Source organism: Vombatus ursinus, unplaced genomic scaffold (assembly GCF_900497805.2).
Source record: "Vombatus ursinus unplaced genomic scaffold, bare-nosed wombat genome assembly UNPS02014837.1, whole genome shotgun sequence".
NCBI lineage: Eukaryota > Metazoa > Chordata > Mammalia > Diprotodontia > Vombatidae > Vombatus > Vombatus ursinus.
The window spans coordinates 1,928,556-1,952,204 of NW_020954615.1; the positions used below are offsets into that span (position 1 = coordinate 1,928,556).

General features: G+C 44.5%; 1 protein-coding gene across 3 annotated transcripts in view; it reads right to left on the bottom strand.

The window, feature by feature from the left end:
- Positions 1-23,649, bottom strand: part of EXOC6B (exocyst complex component 6B) — a 607,320-nt gene that overhangs the window by 522,080 nt on the left and 61,591 nt on the right. For all 3 annotated transcript variants that reach the window (XM_027839975.1, XM_027839976.1, XM_027839977.1), the window contains exons 2-5: positions 15,122-15,287; positions 7,811-7,858; positions 5,620-5,710; positions 5,461-5,506 (exon numbers count right to left, since the gene is read on the bottom strand). In XM_027839975.1, coding sequence (XP_027695776.1) covers positions 5,461-5,506; positions 5,620-5,710; positions 7,811-7,858; positions 15,122-15,287 — 351 coding nt within the window. The remainder of the gene's footprint in view (positions 1-5,460; positions 5,507-5,619; positions 5,711-7,810; positions 7,859-15,121; positions 15,288-23,649) is intronic.

The window sequence follows — 23,649 nt, forward strand, 5'->3', positions numbered from 1 at the left end:
GGCACCTGGGCTGTATCTTAAAGGAAAAGAAAGCCTCAGGGAGGCACAGTGCAGATGAACGGGGATGGCCATCTCCTTTGCAGGATCTCCATCCTGTTCATGCCTGCTAGCTGTAGGCGTCCTGATGGATATCTTGCCTCTGGACCCTGATGGCTCTGGAGGAGAAGTCGAGGCTGGTCACTTTGCACAGCCCTGCCTCACTTAAATCCAATTCACTTACTTGAGCCATGGCCTCCCCTTCTGATGTCATGGTCCTCTCGAAGAATGAAGGACAAACAACAACGAAGTGTCCTTCAGGACTCGGTCCTGAGCCCTCTTGTCTTCTGTCTCTATCTGACTTCACTTGGTGACTTCATCAGCTCCCATGGGTTCAATTAGCATCTCTATGCTGATGATTCTCAAATCCACCTTTCCTGCCCCAATCTCTCTGTGGACCTCCAATCTTGCATCTCCAACTGCATTTCAGACATCTTAAACTCAACATATTCAAAACAAAACTCATCATCTTTCCCCCTAAATCCTTCCCCTTCTCCTACCTTCTCTATTACTGTAGAAATCACCACCATCTTCCCAGTCCCTCAGGCCCACAACCTAGGAGTCCTCCTGGATTCCTCACTCTCAGTCCCCACATTCAATCTGTTGCCAACAACTGTCTATTTCATGCCCCCTCCCTGGTACATGACCTCATCACCTCATGCTGACTACTGTAATAGCTGCTGGTGGGTCTGCCTGCCTTGAATCTCTCCCCACTCCAGTCCGGCCTCCATTCAGCCACCAAAGTGATTTTCCTAAAATGCAAGTCTGACCATGTCACCCCCTAATCAGTCAATTCCAGTGGTTTCCTGTCACCTCCAGGACCAAATACAAAATCCTCCTTCATAACCTGCCACTCAGACCTCTCCAGTCTCCTTAAACCTTATTCCCCAACACACACTTTTTGATACAGGGACACTGGCCTCTGTGCTATTCCCCAAATAAAACTCTCCATGACTCAACTCAAGTCGAGGAGGGACTGGCTGTCCCCCACACCTGAAATGCTCTCACTCCTCATCTCCATCTCCTGGCTTTCCTGGTTTCCTTCAAGCCTCAGCTACAATCCTACTTTCTACAGGAAGCCCTTCATGATCTCTCTTCATTCTAGTGCCTTGTCTCTTGATTTTTGTCTACTGTTTATCCTGTATATATTTTGTTTGCACACAGTTATTTGCACGTTCTCTCCCTCATTAAGTTGTAAATTCCTTAACATCAGAAACTGTCTTTTGCCTTTCTTTGTATCCATGGTGTTTGACACTAGTAGGCACTTAATAAATGCTTAGTGACTTACTGAGATAGAATATTGTTCATGAAGAACAGAGAGAAGCCAGTCGAGCTAGACTACAGAGTGCAGTGAGGGAAGCTGGAAAGGTAGGCTGGAGTTCAGGTTGAACAGGGCTTTAAAAGATAAACAGAGGAGTTTATATTTTATCCACTGGAGTTGGCAGAGCAGAAGAATTCAAATGGCCAGACCCGTGCTTAAGGAAACTGACAGCTATGGTAGAATGGACTTGACCAATGAGAGACTTGAGGCTGGGAGGCCTGTGAGGAGGCCATCTACAGAAGAGATGAGGAGGGCCTGAACTAAGGGGTGCTTGTGAGAGTGGAGAAGGCAGAGAGTGCAGGAGATGTTCTAAATCTTGCAACAATAAGACTTGGCAACTGATGAACTATGTGGCCTGAGGAAGAGTGAGAAATTCAGATTTACCAAGGTTACAAAGCCATGAGAATGGAAGAACAGGGCTTCCTTTGACAGAAATAAGGACATCTGGAACTGGACAGGATTTAGGGGGAAAAGATAACGAGCTCTGGTTTCTATGTTTCAGATGTTTCCTTGTTTTAAAATGTCCAGAAGGCATGATGACGGAAGACTAAAGCTCAAGGGAGAGACCTGGGCCAAATGTAAAGATCTGTACCTCCGCTGCACAGATAAGGCCTGGCACAGAACAGCCCTGGGGGAACAGCCCAAGTGAGTGGACATGATAGGGATGGTGAGACAGCAAAGGAGACTGAGAAGCAGCAGCGGGGCAGGAAGGAGGTGACCCAGGAGACAGCAGTGTCGTGAAAACCCAAAAAGGAGAGAACATCCGGGGGAAGGTGGACAACCATAACGAGCAGCTAGGTTGAGAATTCGGACTGTGAAAAGGCCATCAGATGCGGCGATTAAGAGATCGCTACTGCCGTGGAGGGAGTCATTTTGGTTGGGTACTAAGGCCAGAAGCCATATGACACTCCATGTCCCTCATTCTGGCCATTCTAGCTTCCCTGACTCCCTTCAAATCTCAGCTAACATCCTACCTTCTCCAAGCAGCCTTCCCTCTGAGACTGACCCAACGGGTCCCGTAAATGTGTTGTTTGCACGTAGCTGTTTGCATGTTGTCTCTACCATTAGATTGTGAACTACTGGAGAACAGGGACTTGGCGGAAAGGAGGGGTGATGCCCCTTCTTTGTATTCCTAGGGATGAGCACAGTGCCTGGCACTTCTTAAATGCTCCATGACTTGATCTGAACCACACACGTGTAACTAAAGCTTTAAGGACTTCACTTTCTTCTCAGAAAAGCATATAAAGTACATGAACCACTACGAACTTCCTCCCACAAGGGCCGTGCTCCATTCAAGGAATGAGGTCTTCGACTAATAACTTCACTCACATACAACCTATGCACCTTCACATAAAATACAATTCTCAATTACCCAGAGGGAATAGCCAGTTGAAATCTACCACTTTTATCTTTTGGGGGCTTTAAATTTCAACTTTAGCCCTTCCAATCAAACTTTTTGGCCCTGAAACTATGAAAATGGCCAAATGACAAAAAACAAGGAAGATGAGGGAAAAGACCCTGAATGAGTCAAGCAGCCCCTGGGAAATGAAGATGTGTGTCCTGTTAACATAAAACAAGCTCCCTCGGGTGGCTGCTTTTAGGAGGAATTCTTCTTCCTGCACTCTTGAAAATTCTAGCTCCAGGAAGGATGGTGGTGTTTTATGCACCTGCCATAAGGACAGGAGAACACGCTTCTCATTGCCCTTGACATCTTTTCACTCTTTTGAAAAATTAAGCTTGCCCAAGGAATCGAGTCTATTCAAAAGCTCATTTTGACTAACATAAGTCACTTCCCAAGTCTCTTCATGAGCAGCAAACTCACAAGCACCAAAGACTTCTAGTTAGACCACTAGTTACAGTCGTTTAATGCTTCTTAGCCATCCAACTCCAGTGTAAATTCATCCAACTAAAGGCAGAAAACATTGTTTTTTTTTCCCATAACTCCTTGTTTTTCCTTTCCTCCCCAGTCTAAAAAAGGAGTCGTTTTTAGTTTTGCAGATTTGTTTCAATCAATGAACAAAGCAGTGTAAGCAGATCTCCCACATTAGGGTGAACTGCATGGCTCCTAATGCACTCACTACCTTTTTTATTTGTGTTCATATCTGCCCCAATCCCTTCCAAAAATAAAAATAAATGGTGGAGACTGAGGTCTCTTTCCCCAATTCAAAAAGGTTTTCAGTATAAGCTACAGTTAAGTCTCGGGGAAGTTGTTTTTACTCAGATTTTATAGACTCAAAGAACAGCACAATTCACATGGCTTAGTGTAAACAGGACACTGTTTATACTACAATTAGGTACGAAAAGCTATTTGCAATAAAATGTGATTCCTCTGGAGAGAAACTTAAGAATGGATAGAAAGCCAGAAATTAAGCCAAAGAGATAAACACACTTTGGGGTTTAGTTATATTTTGGAACATTGTTTATAGAATGAGAAGAATCCATCCATGTGGCCTGTGGACACGTAAGGCATTCGCTGATGAGCTCCGAGGACGCATGCTGCCAACATCTGGCCTCAGGAACAGCTCCACGTTTTTATGTCTCACGGTGCAAAGGCCAATGGCTCCTGGTAACAAGGAATGTCGCCTCATTCCTTCTCTGTCCTTCTGTGGGCATACTTCATGTCCATCTCGTATTCTTCTCTTCAAATACGGCAAGAAATTCGTAACTTCCTTCTCCAAGCTAAGCACTCAGTGCAAATAACTAGCTGTACCCCTGACTGCCAGTGGTCACCAGGGTCCAAACTGCATTGGGGCTGTTTCTGAACCTTTTATTAGAGAGCTGTACCTCACTTTGACCAAGTACAACCTCACTAGAGGTATGAGGGAGGAAATAAAGTCATGTGGCAGGGACTGGGAAAGGAAAAGAAGAAAACTGGATAATCAGTCCTGGAATAAGTGAGACAGAGAGTACATCCCAAAGACCACACAAGCTTACTTAACCAAAGCAGAAAGCCCCCAGCCCTGCCTCTAACCTAATCCCCAAAGCCATCTTTTAGTGCAGTAACTCTCATGAAGAAGGGACCAGCCATCCCCACCAACTATTACCCATAGGGCAGGAAAGCCACCTGAGCTAAAGCAGAAGGCAGAGGATCCCATTCTAATAAAGGGGGGTGGGGGGTGGGGGGGGGGGAAACAACAGCCTATCCAGCTGGCTTGCAGCTGAGACCCTCTCCATCTGTTGTCTCCACCCCCCCCCATTAGAATGGGATCTTCAAGAGCACAAGGGCCATCTTGCTTTTCTCTCTCTACCCCCAGTGCTTAAACACAGAAGTGCTTTCTCATCCATTCATCCATCTTAGAAAGAGGTGTGTATTGGGCCAAAATGAAGAACATTTTTTCATTCAACGTTATGCCACGTACCCTGGTTATTTTGCTGATGCCTATATGTCAGGGGTCAGGAAATTAAAACACCCAAACTCCACAGCTGATGTTTGCATTTGTAAAAGGAGAGAGGATGTCCAGTTTCCATCAGGCCCTAGAAGCGTGGCCAAAGAACTCTTCAGAGGTCTCTGAGGTCAGGCAAGACTCTAGGCTCTATCATTTTATATAAGGAAAACACTAGCAGTACCCACCCCCGAGATGAAGTGAGAAAACCATTTGAGGATGTTTCTTCTGGGCAGAACCCAAGGCAAGCAGGTGCATGAAGAAATGTTCTCACTGACCATACCTTTGCATGATCTCATACCAGCGACCTTCTATCTGTAAACTTTCTTGTACGTCCTCTACTGTGAATAGTGAAGAAGACATTTCTAGAACAATGAGTAATAGCTGAGGCCCTCCCCTTACAGATCTGGATCACCACAATCTGTGTCTGTGCCCCATTGTCTGATGAGACGAGGCGCTCCCTGAGGGCAGGAGCCCTAAGGTACCTCAACTTTACATGCCCCTCAGCCCCAAGGAAGCCTGGAGCTTTGAAGATCGCCAGCAAACCCAGGCAGAGAGCAAGCTCCCTGGAGAAACTGTTGCTGTCCCACAGAAAGATGGGAAAGCCTAATGGAGAGCACCCCAGATGAGGGAATCTTCCTCCTAACTGATCTGAGCACAGCCAGGGAGAAATTTCAGTTCGAGCTTCACACCAAGAGAGACATTCCAGAAGTCCCTTACCTTTTCGTTTTCATCTGTTCCCTCAGTTTGCTGTACATCTCCAGGACTGGAAAGAAGAGGAGAAAATACCATACGAGCATTATTTAGAGGAAGGGAAAGACAAATGAAAGGAACTGAAGGAACTGCCCCCAGACCCCTGCTCCATTTCTGACTCCTCACCTGGCAGACACAGCATTAATTTATCAACCGTGGCAGAAATATTTCTCTGTTGCAGTCGACACTGCTTCAGCTCTTCCATTGCTATTACCAGCTTGGAGGGAAGAAAAGAAAAACTGAATTAGGCCAATGGTGGTAAATAAAAAGCTTTCCCCCATATTTTTCTACCTTGTGTTCAATTCATCAGGACATCCCAGACAGTTTCATAGTAAGAGCTGCCAAATGGACAAAGGAGCTGCTTTTCCCAACTAATAAATATCCCCATGCACCTCCTCCACCTCTACCCCCATTCCCATGTGCCGCCCCACTCTCTCCCCATCCAGGTGCTCCTCCCCAATCTTCCTGATACGGGATTTCATCAGACCTCAGAAAGGACTTTCTTTTTCTGAAGTGTGAGACTAGAGGACATTTGATCACAGTGGGCATATAGCCACACACAACCTCAGGTAGCCTTGAAAGGTGCTGTGTTTGTATCTCTCTTTTCTGCAAATGAGCCCAAACTGAAGGGTTAGGGGCATTACTGAGCAAGGACTTTGGTAAGTTTAAGAACAAGGGACTGTTCCTGCCATGCCACTAGGCACTTCCAACATTTTAAAGGTTGTTATCTGAGGCGATCCTATACTGTAGCCTCCATCTCTTTAAAACAAGGTTCAAGAACCCAGTATGGCCATTTACAATGCTTCTCTTTACAAGGCCTCAAAACAGACTTGCTCAGAGAACTGGAAAAACAGGTTTAAAATCAGGGTATTTGTTAAAGAGGTAGAAAACAGCTGTGGTTAATAGCGAACGAAAGGTATTTGGGTGAATCAAATCAAACCTAAATGGGCATTAATTAGCTGGTGTTCCTAGCCTCTGACATTCATTGCAATGGGTCTAGAACAGGAGAACAATTCTCTTTATAACCTCTGGTTCTCCTTAAGCCCCAAAAGGGAAACCAGTTTCAATTTAAGAGAAGGAGAAGGGCTGGAGGTGGGATTTTACTTGGTACAGGGAACGCTACGGTGAGGACCATCTCCCTATAGTCCCAGATCTCTCCTAGTTTCCCTCTTAGGGACTTGCCCAGAGCACTGGAGGTTACAGGGATTGACAAGACCCCCACCCGGTGTGGTTGAGGCAGGACTTGAACCAGCCACTTTATCTGCTCCCCCACAGTGCTTCCAGATTCTATTTCACAAGCTTTCTTAGGCCCCTGGCTGTCCACCATGCCTAGAACACTCTCCCTGCTCACCTCCACCTCCTCTCAAGGCTCAGCTAAAGTCTCACTTCTGCCAGAATCCCTTCTGGATTGCCCTGTCTTCTGCTAACTATCTCCAGTGTCTCCTGGATGCACCTGGTTTGTGCACAGTGCTTTGCACGTGACTCCCCATTAGACTGTAGGCTCCTGGGGGCAGGGCCTGGTTTTGCTTTTCTTCGTTTTCCCAGGGCTTAGCACTGGGCGGGCATCTACTATATACAAAGTATTGCAATATGGCTCCAAAGGGGGAAAAAACCCCTCTCTAAGTTAGCATTTCTACAGACTTTCAGGTGCGCAGAGCACGCTACATGCATTACCCGCAGGTGCTATTACTATTCCCATTCTCTGTATGGAAGAAGCTGGAGCTGAAAGAGGTTAAGTAAGCCCAGGTCATACTAAAGATCTTGTCAAAGTCTGAGGCAGGATCTGAATTCAGGTCTTTCTGACTAAGTGCAGCACTCACTACATCCTCTGCATCACTCAGCTCTCTTAGGGAGCTGGTATTTTCCTGGAGATATAATCTCATTGATAAATAATCATATTCTATTTTAAATAAGTTAACATCAATTCACTGATTGAGCCAAGTTTCTGCATTCAATAGTTTTGCCTGGTTGCTGCTCTAATAAAGAATAATCAGCATCAGTCACACTGGTTCTGATCAGCTGCTCAGTAAACCCATCCCAGGATGGAGCCTCTTCTCTTGTCTCGGCTGTCCAGGCTCTTCACTGACTTAATTTGGGTTAGATCCCAGAATCCAACAATGTTCAGGCTGGACAGGTCCTTCCAAACCACTCGGCCACGCATAATGCCAGCCACCCCGTGGCTCTGCTCCAGCCTCTGATATGCACTTTGACCAGCACAAACGCTCACCAACCAGAAACAGAAAGAACCCCACACAAGATTATCAGACATGAACCATATGAGGTAGAAGAGGTTTTTCAAAAGGTAAATCGGGCTTACTTCCTTCCCCTCATGCTGTAGTTTTCTATTAGTATCGGTCACTTGATTCTGTGGAGAGAAGACAATTTGAAAGTTATATGAAACAAACATTTAGACACATTGCACATTGTTAGGGGAATCAAAGGCAAATATAATCAACAACAAGGACTGCCTAAGCATAGGCTATCTGTTACATCTTTTCTGTAATTAAGTACAATTTTAGGTTAAATTACATATACCTAAGGATTCGCAACCTCCAGATCCTTTGCACAAGGAGAAAATTAACTTTAATGAAAGAAAGGTTTTGAATCATTCTAAGCCACAATAGCCAAGGAAATGGACACTAAGCTTTCATGCCAATTTGGACTTGTGAAGGCTAACTGTGGAAGGAATATGGCAGCAGATACAAATCTTCATGAGAAATGACAACCCAGAGAACATCAACATCCATTTCTATAAAATGGAGAAAGGAGAAATTTTTCCTCATAGGTATAATGAAACCTTCTCCTCAGTATGAAAAGAAACTGTCTGTTATGACTTCACAAGGCCTGAAATATTCTAAAACTCTTAAGACGGGATGTTGGGAAGGAACCACTTTCCTGTGGTGGAAGGGTGTGGGCCAATGTGAAAATGCCTCAGTCCCCTGATGAGAGTGAAGCAGATGGAGCCTGCAGCTAGCCCAGATAGGTGCGAAATATTAATGGGATGTGTCCATCTGACCTGTGCTTCACATGGCCATGGCTAAAGGTCAAGGCCCCTAGAGTAGGATGGGCCATTCCAGTTTTGAGAGCAGGAAAAGAAAGGTAATCCACCAAGAGTTCTAAAGGAATAACTATGCTAATGGCTAGTTCTGAAATGACAGTCATCCTGAGCCCCAGGGATACAGCCTAAGCCAGGCTTCACCAAAAAAGACGGTCAGCATTTCATCAATGGTTTTTCCTTCACTTACAGCTTCAAATGCTGGCTTGGACATTGAAGAGATGGGGGAAGCAGCCTCTAGAGAGGCAGTTGGGCAGAATTAAATGGAAACCTGTCTCTATGCCCACATGACAGTAACCAGCGCAAACCCGGAATTTATCTGCTTCTTTAATTAGGTTTTTAAACTATGTCCCAGTTGAAGTAGGGGCAGAGGATTTGCAAATGAGGAAAACGGAACCTGAGGAAACCGGTCTAGGCTCCTAAAGTAGCACCAAGAGAAAAGTAAGGAAGGAATCTCGCTGGTTCTGGGGTTTTAGATTCAGGGATAAAGAAGAGACACTTTTAATTTCCAGACTCCTTCATATGCCTGCCCCCACCAAATACACTAAGTCTTTTGTTATTATTTGACACACAAATGTATTTAATGTGTTTTTCTTTAACGTACAACATCACTAACATGGCTACCCTGGAGCCCTCAGCATCTCCACGCTTTGGAGAGGACATTTGTGTCTTTTGGCAACGGCACCTAAGAGGAAGTCATGGAGGGGGCATCGTTCAGATTTGATTCCTACAGCACTTGGTACAGATCTACAGAGGGGCTTAATCAATGCTTCTGGTGAGAATGATGACTATTTTTATCCTTTGGTGCAAAACATTTAAAGGTGCTACACTGACAGTCCAAGACATTCCCACTCCTGTTCATCAGGAGAACAGATGCCGTTGCCAAAAGACACAAACGTCCTCTCCAAAGCGTGGAGATGCTGAGGGCTCCAGGCCAAGTCACACCTCTATTACCAACCAGCGGAGTAACCTCCAACTATGAAGCGTCTGCTTCTGCACCTCGTTAAGAGAGAGAGTACATGTTAGCATTGCGTTCTGCACCATCCGTGGGAAAATGGTGTTGTGGTAGAAATCAAACCCTGACCAATAAATACAAAAGTTAAATCACGAAACTATACACATTCACGATCCCTTCAGGAGAACATTGTCAACGCAAGATCCTGGCATGTCAGCACAGCACATGACAGCCTCTTACACTATAGATAAGCACGGATGGGCAGATATAGAGATGCAGAGACATGGGCCAAATGTTGGGTGGACATGCAATCAGTGAATGCCAAACCCAAAGATTATTCATTCAAGGTCAGTATCGGCTAGGAAGGAGACCTCTACTGAAGTTCAGACTAAAGACAAGTGTCACTCAAGGGACGATGGAAAGGCACATGGTGAATGTGAGCAGGATGCACCATGTGACAAAGGAGGAACTCTGAAGAACGTGAGAAAACCAGACTCAAGGAGGTCACCAAGAATTGCACGGCAGAAAGAGATGATGGGCTAGTCACATGGCAAGGGGGGCGGGGGGGCGGACAGCCAGGATGCTTGTCAGACAAGGCCTTGGTGAACTTGTGGGAGGATGTGGACAAAGAGTGAAACAAGCCTGGCAGACACGGACAGACTGGAGTCCATATCCAGATCGCTGAGATCACAGATCTATCTGGGCATTGTGAGTATGAAGGACTTGGTCGAAGGCTCAGATGGCCCGAGTGTCCAATTTGCAGTTGACACGACGTCTAAAGGATAACTAACTCCCGGATGACACAACATCTTGGCAGAACAGAGGAAATTCAATAGGGACAAACGTAAAGCTCTACACTCGGGTTCACAAAACCAAGCGCATCACTGGGGAGATGTGGCCGGACAAAGAGGTCTGGGAAAAAGACTGGAGAATGTTGGCAGACCACATTCAGAAGAGTGAGCAACAGAAGTAAAAGCTCCTTTACTGCAGAGCCTACTGTACTCTTCCTCTTCGTAGCCTCCGTGCTCAGCAGGGTGCCTTCCACCGCGGAAGGGCCTGATCACCACTGGATCACTGCAATGAAGTGTCCAACACAGCACAGAGAACAATAACACCTACAGCAGACACAGCAGCCGCACCGCAGGTCAGTGTCCTGGGCAGCACACACCCGGGGCCCTGCATCCAGGTCTGGACATCTCCTATTTGGAGAGGTACATGTCCACAAGAGCGCGGCCAGAAGGGCGAGAGGACTGGCTGAAGGATTTGGGCAAAGAGAAGATTTAATGAGCCACTGAGAGAGTGTTTGAGGTTCCCAAGGGCTCTCATTGTTAGCATTTCTAGAGTGCTTTCAGATTTGCAAAGCACTTTGTATGTGTCATCACAACAACCCTGGGAGGTGATAGGTGCTATGATTACCCCCAATTCACAGATGAGGAAACTGAGGCTGAAGTTATTGACTTGCCCAGGTTCATACAGCTAATAAGTATTTAAGAGGGATTTGAACTCAGAGTTTCCAAGTCTTGCCCTCTGTCCACTTCACATCCTAAGCTCGTTCCGCTTGGCCCCAAAAAGCAGAACTAGAAACAGCAGCTGCAAGTCATACTAGCTCAACACAGAAGGAAAACTTTCTAATAACGAGAGCTGCTCATAAGTGAACATAAGAGTGAGTCTCTGGAAGGCATAGGCTTCCTCATCCCTTCTCCCCTCCACCGGAGGCTGGACATTCGTTTGCTAGGGAGTCTAAAAGGAGTTTCTTGGTTAACCACAAGTTGGACCAGATAGCCCCTGAATTTCCTTCCCACTCTTGGGTTCTGTGGTTCTCTAATGTACGGTCACAGTCACTAAATGACACGGTTTCCCTTCTCCTCTCTCGTCAGCGACCTCCTCTCAAGCCTCCTTTTATATGAGGCCAGAGCCTCTATGAAATGTGCCTGGAAGCAGCTTGGGGGGCACAACAGAAAGCAGTCCCTTTGCTCAAGGAGTTACCCTCCCACTGGCAGCCCACCCTACTCATTTCCTCCACAACATACGAGAAAGTTTCCAAACAGGAGCACAGATTATTACATTCTTATATCCTGAGACTCCAACTAGGGGGTGGGGGGAGAAAAGGAGAAAATTCATATGGAATAATTTCAGTTTGTTCCAAAACTGAGGCCAAATCTGAATTCTCTTCTATTAAATGTCTAATCAGGCTTACTAAAAGACAGAGAAACACCCCCCAGACTGTGTCATTCTTCCAGCTTCCACAGGGACCTGCCCTACCAAGCTTTAACAAGGATATTCAGCTTTGTTTTCGTAGATCTCCTCTGACTAATTAACATTTCTCTTTTATTTCTTTTCCCATTCTTACTGCCCACTCAGACGTGTGCTCTAATTCAAATGATCCTCCCTACCTCAACCGTATTGGTGATGAGGAAAAAAACCTCTCGAGGAGGTCAAGGATTCATGCAACAAGGGGGCTCTACAAAGGTACCTGGACACCAGTCAAAGCTCACTGCCTATGTCCCCTCTATGAATAAAAGAAACTGCTTCTCCAAGAACCTGGATCCAATCCCTGCTGTCTCCAGAGTGGGCCCACAAGCCAATATTCTGTGAAACATGGCACTGCTATTCTTGGAGGGAGGGTCAGAGAGTATGCTCAGAGAATACTTACAAGGCTCTCCTAAGTCTCTCTCATGGCATGAGATACCAAATTCATATGCAGTAGTTTCCATTTCTTTGGTTTTCACTAATAAATATATTAGTCAACACAACAAAAAAGGAAGTGCTAGGATAGCACTCTTCCTAATCACAAGAAATCAGAGTATTCCCCCTTTAGCAATACAGCAGAGAATTACCAAAATAATTTTCAAGGAACGTCCAAACTAAGTGAAAGAGCAGAATTTCATTTACACTAGGTTCAGGAGTCATATGAGCAGACAAGAGGAAGCACCATGTGGACAACAACCTCCCCACTACACCAGAACCTGGAGACCTAAAGATGCAACAGCTCCCCAAACTTGAACCCTTCGATGGTCATGGTTGGTGTTGTGGCTGTTATCTGTCAGTGCCCTTCCAAACTCGCTGTGCTAGCACACTGTGCTAATATGACGTTTCAAATACCCTGCAGAAGTAATCAATCACTGAAGGGGTTCCTGGATGGAAAACCTAAGGATCATTTCAGTGTGAATAATCATGCCAAAGGCAAAGAGGGACAGGCAACAAAAAAAATTTTACCTATGCATGCATGTATATACACGGTTGTAACAAAATACATATATACGTATGTACATGTATACACAAATGTGTATACATGTATCTATACAGGCATACATGAGTTTCACACACACACACACACACACACACACACACACACACACACACACACAGACAGTCTGGCTTCTGACCTCATCACTCCATCTAAACTGCTCCTCCAAAGTTACCAGTGACCTCTTGGTCGCCAAACCCAAAGGCCTTTTCTCAATGCTCATCCCTCTTGGCCTCGAGACAGCCCTGACACTATCCAACCCCCTCTGCCCCAGGACACTCTCTTCTCTCTCGGTTTCTGTGACGTGGCTGCATCCTGGTTCTCCTCCTACATATCGGATTAGTCCTTCTCAGTCCTCTCTACCAGATCTTCATCCAAGGCAAGCCCATTAACTGCAGGTGGCCTCAGGCCTGTCTTGTGCCCTCATCTCTTCTCTCTACATACTATTTCACTTATGATCTCATCAGCTCCCATGGACTCAATTATCATCTCTCTGCTGATGACTCTCAAATCTGCCCATCCTGCACAGACCTCTCTGCTGACCTCCAGACTAGCATCTCCACCTGCCTTGCAGACATCTCAAACTGTTATCTTTCCTGCCCAAACCTTCCCCTCTTCCTAACTTCCTGCTGAGTGCATCACCACCCTCCCAGGCCCCGAAGTTGTCCTTGACTCCTCACTCTTTCACCCTCAAAACCAATCTGTTGTCATGGCTTGTCGATTTCACCTTCGCACCATTTCTTAAATATGTCCTCTTCTCTCCTCTGCCACGGTTGTCACATAGTCATGAGGGTCCCTGGCACCTGCTGGGTGGTCTCCTTGGCCCAAATCCCTCTCTACTGCCGTCCATCCTCTTTTTAGCTGCCAACGTGATCTTCCAAGAGTGCAGGTCTGACCCGTGTCACTTCTGACTCAATAAATTCCAGGGACTCCCTAGCACCTCCAGATTCAAATACAAAATTCTTAATTTGGCATTCAAAGCCCTTCATAACCTGCCCCTTGCTTCTACCTTTCCAGTCTTCCTACACCTTACTCCCCCTACAAGTATTTTGCAAAACAGTGACTCTGGCCTCCTGACTGTTCCTCATCTCGTGATTCCAGGTATTGGTGCTGGCTTCACCTGATGCATGAAACACTGTCCCTCCTCATCTCTGCCACCTCCTGGCTTCCCTAGCTTCCTTCTAGTCCCAGGTAAAATCTCACTTTCTCCCAGAAGCCTTTCTCGATGCTCTTCAATCCTGGTTCCTGCCCTGTGATAAGTGATGACCTCCATGTTCTCCTGTCTGCAATTTGTCTGGTCACAGCTACTTACATGTTGTCTCTCCCATTACACGGGGAGCTCCGTGGGAGCAGGGACTGTCTTCTATCTTTCTTTGACACATAGTAGGTGCTTAATAAATGTTTACTGACTGACTGAAAATATTTTGGAAGACAACTATTGAGTTGGAGCCCAAATGAACAAGCAGCACTTTTTGTAAAGATGATGAATGAAAAGAAACATACGAATAAACGTGTAAATTTGATAACTACCTGAAAGAACAAGAAAGCATCTTTTGATGGTGGATCTGGAGAAGATTATAAAGAATTACAATTACAATACTAATTATAAAGAGGTCATAAAGAATCGCTGGGTGAAGGTGGACCTATGGTGTTGAGTGTGTATTTTTATTTATTAGGTGAGGTGCCTGAAGAGCCAATCGACAATGCCCAAACACCTGCAAGATGCCACTGGTTTCTTAGGACTTCTGATCAACCTGGTCTCCTCATTTTTCACAGTAACAAATACTAAATTCAAATCTAGCACAGTCCTGATTTCCTTTTGTCCCCCTAAGCTGTGTCAGTCTCATATCAATAAATCCTCCATTTTTATAGCTCCAGTTTGAAAAGTGACTCGATCTAACAAGTTACTGAGTCTACAGCAAAGCCATTTCCTCGTGAAAAGAAAAAAAGTTCATCTTGTGTTATACAACATTTTCCTCCCAAGGAGAGCTCTATTTCCCCAACGTCACCCAAAGGTTCCAACAAATCAAGAAAGGGACAAACAGCCCTATTTCTGAGGGATCTCTGAGGAAGAGAAAGGCCAGAGACAACACGGGACAGCTCCATGCAGGTTTGGTTTTTCTGTTTTTTATTTCAAACAGAAATAAGGCAGGTGATCAGCAGAGCCATCTAAGGGCAAGGCTGAAAGTAGCTCCTTTTAGTTCTAATCCTCCGCAGGGATCCATCACTCATGCTGTCCGAGCGCTCTCAACGTCTTTACCTGGCTCTGTTTCTGCCCAAACCTCATTTCTTACCAGACTGCCATAGGTCCCGAGCCCCTTTGCCACGACCAGTGAATCCTCCCCCCTTTCCTTCCTGCCAGCCTCCTCACCTTCAATCTGTGGGCTTCTCCTCTCACTTTCAGGAGTTCAGTGATGGAGTCCACAAAGCCCTGGTAGTGGAAGTTACACATTTTCTCAATCTCCCGGTCATGATTGCGGATCCGGGATTCCAGCTTTTCCATGAACCGACCATGCTCCTCTCCATCATAGACAGATCTGAAACAGAAGAGTTTACATCAAGGTAAATCCTCCACCACTACAACCAAACGAAGTAGGAATACATTTATTTCCAATTAACGTAACTGGGGGGAACCAAACCTCAGGATGAAACCAGAACATCACAGCTTAAAAAACAAATCAGCTTCTTGTAAACTCACGAAGTACAGGTTAGACGCTGACCAGTGCCTGGCACACAGTAAATGCTTAATAAATGTTTGTTGCTTCATCGACTGTTTGATTCCACAAATAAAGAGGAACCAAAAAGCTTGCACAGAGTCTAGACAAAAACCTCAGAAATGTTTATTAATCATCTAGGTGGTACGACCTCTGAGGAAGGGCAAAAAGGAAAAAGAATTAGCCTGGAAAAGACTAAAAAGCAATTAGAGGCAGCTAGGTAATGCAGTGAATAGAGTGTTGGACGAGAAGATCTGAGTTCAAATTCTGCCTCTACCACCTACTAGCTTCGTGACCCTGGGGCAATTCATTTAACTTCTGTCTGCCTCAGTTTCCTCATCTGTAAAATGAGGGTGAGAACAGCTCCTTTATCCTAGGGCCATTGTAAGGATCAAATGAGATATGATTTTTAAAGTTCTTTACAAATCTTAAAGCACTATATAAATTGCTAGCTATTAAGTGATTTAACCATAGACTTCAAGTACAAGAAGCGGTAACTAAATGTTTTCAATTTCTACTCAGAAAGGAAAAATAAAAAGACAAGGTCCAGCTACATATGAAGTATAATGAATTTAGGCTGCCATAAGGAGGAATTTTCAAAAAGTAAGGGTGTTGAATACTTTTTTAGAGGTCTTTAAATCAAGGAGAGAGTTTCATCTGTGTAAGATGATAGATATTCATGAGGCCACACCTCTGTGTCCACTCTAACCCCAAAAGATTCCATCATTTGAGAAGCTAAAAGGAGAATTCTTGGGGCAATGGAGACAGAACTAGGCTGCAATAAAGAGGACTTTCATTCAGATCCCACCTCAAAACCTTCCAAGCTGTAGAAACTCAGGAAAGCCACAATTTCCCTGAGCATAATTTCCTCATCTGCAAAATGGGGATTCTATAGCATCTGCCTCCCAAAGGAGTTGTGAGAATCCAATGAGGTAATATAGGTTAAGCACCTTGCAACAAGGATCAGAAATGGGCCCATGATTTCATTGGTATAAGGAACTCCCAGGTAAGGGAATTTCATCCACCAATGTTGGTCAACTTCTCTGCTATTTACAATCTCAGAATGTAGCCTAGAACCCCCAGGGTCACACGGCCAACATGTGTCTAGGTTTTCCTGGCTCCAGGATCAGCTTTTTATCCATTCTGCCATGCCTCTTGTGCTACAAAGTTGTTGATACGATAAAGACTATTATCATTACTTGTCTCAGAAACAGTTAATATTAGTAGTAGCGTCATCCTCTGATTTCTTGTGCCAGTAGTGGTCCACACAGCTGATCCTGGTCAATGCCCGATCATCTTCCACTTTAACTGGAGGCACTGCGTGTGCTCATCACCTCCTATTTTTGCTTTCCTTGCTCAACACCACCTCCTATCGGTCTTCCCATGATTCTCTGAATTCCTCCTATCTGTCATTTCTTACAGAGTAATCTTGTTCCCTCCTGTTATTATAATTACCTTTTTCTTAAGACCACAATGTGTTCAGCTGTTCCCTGATGAGTGCCCACTGTTTTTCCAGATTTTTGCTACCACAAAATGTGCTACTCTGAGTGTTTTGGTATAGAGAGCATTTTTCTTTTTATCTTTGATGTCCTCTGAGTATATGTGCAGTAGGAGGAACAATGAGTCAAAGGGTGTGAATTTTGGTCAAGTTTTTTTTTTTTTTTAAATAATTTCCAACTGTGGATGGCTAAACTAATTTACAGGTCTACCAACAATGTGGCGGTTCTGCCACTGAGTGGGCCTGTCTCCCCACTGTCTCTCCATCACTGGCTGTTTCTGTCTTTTGTCATCTTTACCAGTTTGCTGAGTGAGAAGTAGAACCTGAGGGGGTCTGGAGTTATTTTCTTTTGAATTTCAATTACTGGTAGTAAATTGGAACATTAGGCTCATTGATTTAAGGACTATTAAGCATAATGCCCTCATTTTACCTGAGAAAACTAAGGCACAGAGATGTGAAGTGAGTTTCTCAGGATCATAGTCAGTAGATCCAATTCACTCACAAGTCAAGACATCACCCCATGATGTCATTGGGTCCCCTTTGAAAACAAAGGACAAACAACAACCAATAAGTACCCATGACAGGTTTTGAACCCAGGTCTTCATATCGACTAGCCCAGGCTACCTCTTCCCGCCATGCTGCCTAACATTGTGTTTGTCTGTTCTTAAAAAACCAAGTGAAATCTGTGACTGTGAAATCTGGATACTAATAACACCTACTTTGCAGGGTTGTTGTGAAGATCAGTTAAGCCAGTATATGTAAAAGCACTTAGCACAGAGCCTGGCACACAGTAAGTGCAATAGAAATGCTTCTTCTTTTCCCTTCCCCTTCCCTGTTGTACCCCCTAGCATATACAAGTTCAGCTTTCAGAGAACATGATAAAGGATTTTTAAGAGTTATTCCAGGGAAGGCAGCGGATTCCAGATCTCCTTCCATTTGAAGCCTTCCTAAACAACAAAGGAAGGAAGGCACCTTTCGAAGTTGTCATCAGCCAGTTAAAGACGACTTTCAATCAAAGACACAACTGAAGAATTGCCACTGGCTGGAGAGCAGTTTCTGAGCACCCACAACAAAGCTGCCAGTTCCATGCGGGTAGAATCCATAAGGCTCGTGTCGACCACACCTTCCTCTCCATTTCTCTTTGCCTGCAGGCTGGGTGCCCTTGAACAACATGGTCAGCCCCCTCAAGTTTTGTTTTTTGGTTTTGTTTTGTTTTTCCTTATGATAATCCAACACCAATAAGCTCCTCATCGGTCCCATCCTTACCCAGAAACTCACAATTCTGAGGTCAATTTTTACCTCTTTCCACCTAAAAAGCTTTCGATTTTCTCCCCGACAGGGTGCTGTGAACAATACAATGTGCTATCACAAGAGAAGAGAAAAATTTTTCAGAGAAAAAAAAACTTGATACTTACAAAAATAATAATCGTCTATCCTATTTGATTCAAACACTTATTAATAAGCATATGAGCAAGGCACAATGAAACAAACTAGAAACATAAAGAAATGCAAAAATCAGCTCCTATCCTCAAAGAGCTGACATGCAAGTGACGGATACACGTCTTAGACCAATAAGGAGCACCATGCTAACCTGGGTAGAAGAGAAAAGTCACCACTAGAGGGCTTGACCAGAAAAGCCTTCCCACAGTGCTGAGCCTTGAAGGAAGCTAAGGACTGCAGAGACACAGGTGAGAAGGGAATCTGGGTCCGTGGCCTGAGGAGGGTCAATCTAGGCCAAGGGACATGGCTTTGAGATGGAATACTGAATTCTGGGAACAAGTAAGCCAGTTTAGCTGGAAGAGAAGAATGGAAAGGCAGATTGGAACTACAACGCAGAGAGCCAAGTGGGAGAATTTGTGTTTTATCCTAGCTACAATCCTGAGCCCCAGAATATCTTTCAGCAGAAGGATGGAGTTGGAATGATGCTTCAGGAAGATTAGTTTGGCAGGTAAGTGAAGGACAGAGCACATTTGGAATATTCTCTTCTCCTTACTCTAACTGAAAAAAAAATCAAAAGGGGAAAAAAAAAGTAATTCCCCAATTATAGGAGAACTGTGTTTAGTCTGGCACTGACTGAAACAATGGACAAAACATTTTCCCTCTGTGGGGCTCAGGTTTTTTCTCTGCAAAACAGAGGGGTCAGACCAGATCATCTGCAAAGGTTCTTTCCAAATCGAACATTCTACACCTCACTTCCATTTTCAATTTTCATCAAGAGTATAAAAAGGGTATATATTTCAAGAGCAAAGGAGAATGCTCTAAACACACACACACACACACACACACACACACACACACACGCATTTCAGAACAGATTAAAACAGTCCTTTTCCCATAACATCTCCCCATCTCCTGCCTGACTCTACCACCCCAGGCCTCTTTTGATTCCAAAAATTCACTTCAATACTATAATATTTTTAAACCTGAAACGAATAAAGAGATCTTTATAATGTTGACAAGCCAGGTTAACATCTCAAGCCACAAAAGACAAGTATGAACAAAGGAGACGAAAAGTCATAATAAAACTATGCATTTAAAGATGGTGTTTCTATCACTCCTATACATTTTCGGGTTATTTTTCCTACTGAACAACCACTAAGTTCCTTTCCCAAGGCTTCACCAAGGCATAGAGGCCAACAGACCAACCACAGACACAAGCCAGTCCTACCTCAAGGCAGAAAAGTCTTGAGCCTATCACCTAAGGAGGATGCTGGCCAAGATGACACACAACCTGGATGCTTGGCTTCCAGGCAAAAAAGGTTTTTGGCCAAAGCAGCTCTGGCAGTCGAGGCACTGAGACATGGAAGGAGAACAAACCTTGTCATTAGAGGAATTCCTCACATTTGGAGCCAATTTCAGATTCTGAAGTATTGTGCTTTTCTCCTCCTAACCCTAACCCTACACATCTGACATTTGCCTTACAACATCAAATCAAAACTCAAAACATTCTTTGAATTAAAACCTCCAACTTTGCTTAGTGTCACCAAGCACCAGGCCAGGTACAGGATGCCAGAGGACAAGTATCAGGTCTAAACTTCGGAAAGATGGCTGGGGCTGGCTATCCTGTTGCTTTTTTAGCACTGAGCAGTAACCAGGTATCACTTCCTGAATCACTGCCCCCCCCCACCTCCCCACCAAGCAAATTACATTTAAAATAGAGAGAGGCTGCCATCTAGTGATCACTCTTTTATTACACTCTTTGGAAGAATTCAGAAGCTGCTCCTCCTTCCTCCTCCTCCTTTCCTTCCTCCTCCTTCTCCTCCCTCTCCTCCCTCTCCTTCCTCTCCTTCCCCACCGCAGAGAAATCCTAGAGAGCCACCAACCAGCCTCTCAAACACTACGGAAATGGGACACACACTGGATGAAGGGAAGAGGCCATTTATGACATTATTACAGAGAAAAAGTTAAGAAATATTCCTTAAAATCAAACCCTGGATTCCAATTTCCAACCACGCAGAAAAATAGTAGGGGAAAGGGTCAAAATGTGTTTGAAAAGCCCAGGTGCGCCACAGGTGAGTAAGCTCATTCATTAAACCTCATGTGCACTCATGCATACAACTGGTTTAGCTCTCCTCATCAAACGCCTGGGAGCGAGCCAGGCCTTGCACTAGGTGAGATAATAGCCAAATGACAAGAAAATGTGTTGGCCCCCTGGAAGCTCAGTTAAATTTTGGCTGCCCTTTGGAGCTGGCCAAAGACCTTCACGATATTCACACACATGGCAGGTCAGAGATGGTGCACGTGCCTCAAAGGTGTCAACATGTTACTGGCGTGCTCCCATCACAACCTAGCCCCAAAATTCGTGTTTTCATATGCCTATCACTAAATCCCTTCCAGGACTAAATTCTTTGAACTATGATTAATGAAGAGGAGATTTTCCAATTGAAAAATGACACTCAGAGTTCTCCTTTCTACTAAGTGACCACAGAATTACACCATTGGCTCAAACCCCCAACAACTTAATGTACTTGAAAATGACCAAACAAACCAAATGCTCATCAAGAGGTGAAAGCATATTTAAAAGCAGCCTGATCAGAGAAAAGACCTTTAAACAAACTACACAGCTAAAAAAAAACCAAACAAACAAGGAAAGAAGAGAGACCACTCACATTACATGGGCCTGCCGTTCCCAGTGCAACTGCTGGTTCCCATGAATTATACCCAGGGGCAGTGTGGCAAATCAGAGAAAACCTCCAATCACCAGCCAAGGAATACAGAATGCCAGAAAGGCTCTGAAGGCTGCACTTCTAGCAAACACCTCCCTCAAAAGTGGCTTAGACTCCATTATTCACCAAATCACCCAACACCCTGACATGTCTAAACATCAGGTGAAAACTAATCTCCCTCCATCAGTCCCATGGGAAAACTGATTTGGGGAGGTCCCAACAAGCCTGGGGACTCAAATGTAAAGCCACCGTTCTTTGACGTTTTCTTGGGAGAGGGCAAAAATTGTAAAGATTTAGAGAGTTATCTGCATGGGCCTCCTCAGGACCATAGCAAAGCACAGTTAGTTCTCGGCACTTTGAATTCACCGAATTCCAAGAGACCCTTTCCCTGCATACTATGCTTTGCATCACAGCTTAATTCTCCATCCATGTGATGGTAATTTGGATGTTTTAAGAAGATCTATGGAGACAAGTTCAGAACCAAGAAAACTTTCAGAGAACAAGAGAAATGACGTTTTTAATTTTTGTTTTTGATTAATCTGTAGAACGAATTCCAGGGGTTTTCTGGCCTTTTCTTTTTTATACATATATTTTTAAACTTCTGTCGTGGTTGCAATCCTAAAACATTTTATTCTCATTAAGCTCCACAAAAGCATCATTAGCGTTTTTGTTTATTCCAAAGTTAAAAATAAAATGGAAAAACAGCTCTCTTCATGATGTTGAAACAGGCCCTGCCGAGGGTCAAAAGGAGTTTAAAGCCTCTTTTACCTGCTTATGACTTTCTACCACCCACAACTCGATGTTCCATCCATAGAATGGCCTTTGGGGTGTCTTAGTATCACTGCTGGTGATAGTCCAATTTGCAATGAGGACTCCCAAGCAACAAGTTACCGCCAAACAACTATGGGAAGCCTATGCTACATGTGAACAGCTCTGAAACACCAGGGTCACATTCAACGCCATGGGCAAGACCAAAACATCTAAAGCTTTTTCCCATTCTTGTGGACCCTGAAGTAACAGACATACCAAGGTATCCAATCAGTTTCACCAGATGAACCATGCAACCAAAAGAATGCTGGGGCCTGAGATCCCCTCGAAAGAGGGAAGGGGACCCGCCTGGCACTCACAACGGCTGGTCTTGGGGGCGGGGGCAGGGAAAGTAATAACAGTGCTGGGAAGTCTCACTCAAGCCCTGGCTTCAGTTAGCAGCTACAGGAACAGGAAGGCAGAGACAAGGAACTGGCCACAAAACATCAAGCAAACCAACAACCAACTATTAGGAAATAAACCAATTAAAGCAAGGAAATTCAAATTAAGGCTACCGCCTGCCTTAGCTGCTGCCATGATAATGTCACAACATTGGACAATTAATTGATGTCACAGCCCAGGGACAAGGGGGCAAAATGCTTTGTTAGCAGCTTCATCTTGGATGTGATGTCACTCGTGTGTCTACGCGCCACAAGGCGTCTTTGCCTTTGTAGTTTTCCACAGTGGTCACGAGTTCTGGTAGCTGAGAGCTAGACCAGCCAGGGAACTTGGAGGTTGTAGCTGTGCCACTAAACCCTTAAGGATTAAAGTAAATGAGCCTGGGCCCTGCCAATGAAGTCACAAACTGCTGGTGAGTCTGCCCTCATTAGCTCAATCCATGGCTTCCAGACTCCCATGATTCAATGGGGAAATGGTTGGCTTTGGAAGGAAAAGCTTCCCATTTAATGTGCAGAGCTGGCTCCTCATGGACACCTCCCACTTTCCATTTCTTTGCAGAAAGACATTTAATTGTTTCAGCTAAATTAGGTACTCTTCAGAGGAACAAGCATATAAGAAACAAGGATACGCATAATAGTAAAAATCCCTAATTTTAAGCTACCAAGGCAAAAAGGGCAAATCTGGTACCCCAAAGTACAAAACCACAGGACAATACTCCAGCACAAACACATTACGGCCTATGGACTTCATCAGTTCAGGCAGCTACACTCCACGAGAACTTCACAAAGCAGATCAATCAAGCTTCACAGAACCACTGGATAAAAATCTAACAAAAATACAAAACATACAACCTAAATGGCTTACAACATAGAGGTAGCTAGGTGGCTCAATGGCTAGTGGAGGGCGGCTAGGGTCAGGAAGACTTAAGTTCAAATTGAGGCTTAGAAACTTACTAGCTGTGTGATCCTGGACAAGTCACTTAACCTCTGTCTGCCTCAGTTTTCGCATCTCTAAAAAGAGGATAAAATAAGCACCTACCTCAAAGAATTACCGTGAGGATCAAATGAGATAATATTTGCAATGTGTCTGCCACACAATAAGCATTTAATGAAAGCTTGTTCCCTCTTCTCCCCCCTCCATATTTACTGAATAGCCTGTCCATTTTAATCATACTTGGTCCCTGGCCTAGGAATCAACATCTAAGTAGTCGATGAATATCAAATAGCCGAAAATAACATTACCATTTGCACCCTAAGAATGATGTACGTAAGACAGAAAGAAAATATTACTCACAGGAGAAAAAGGCCTCCCCGCA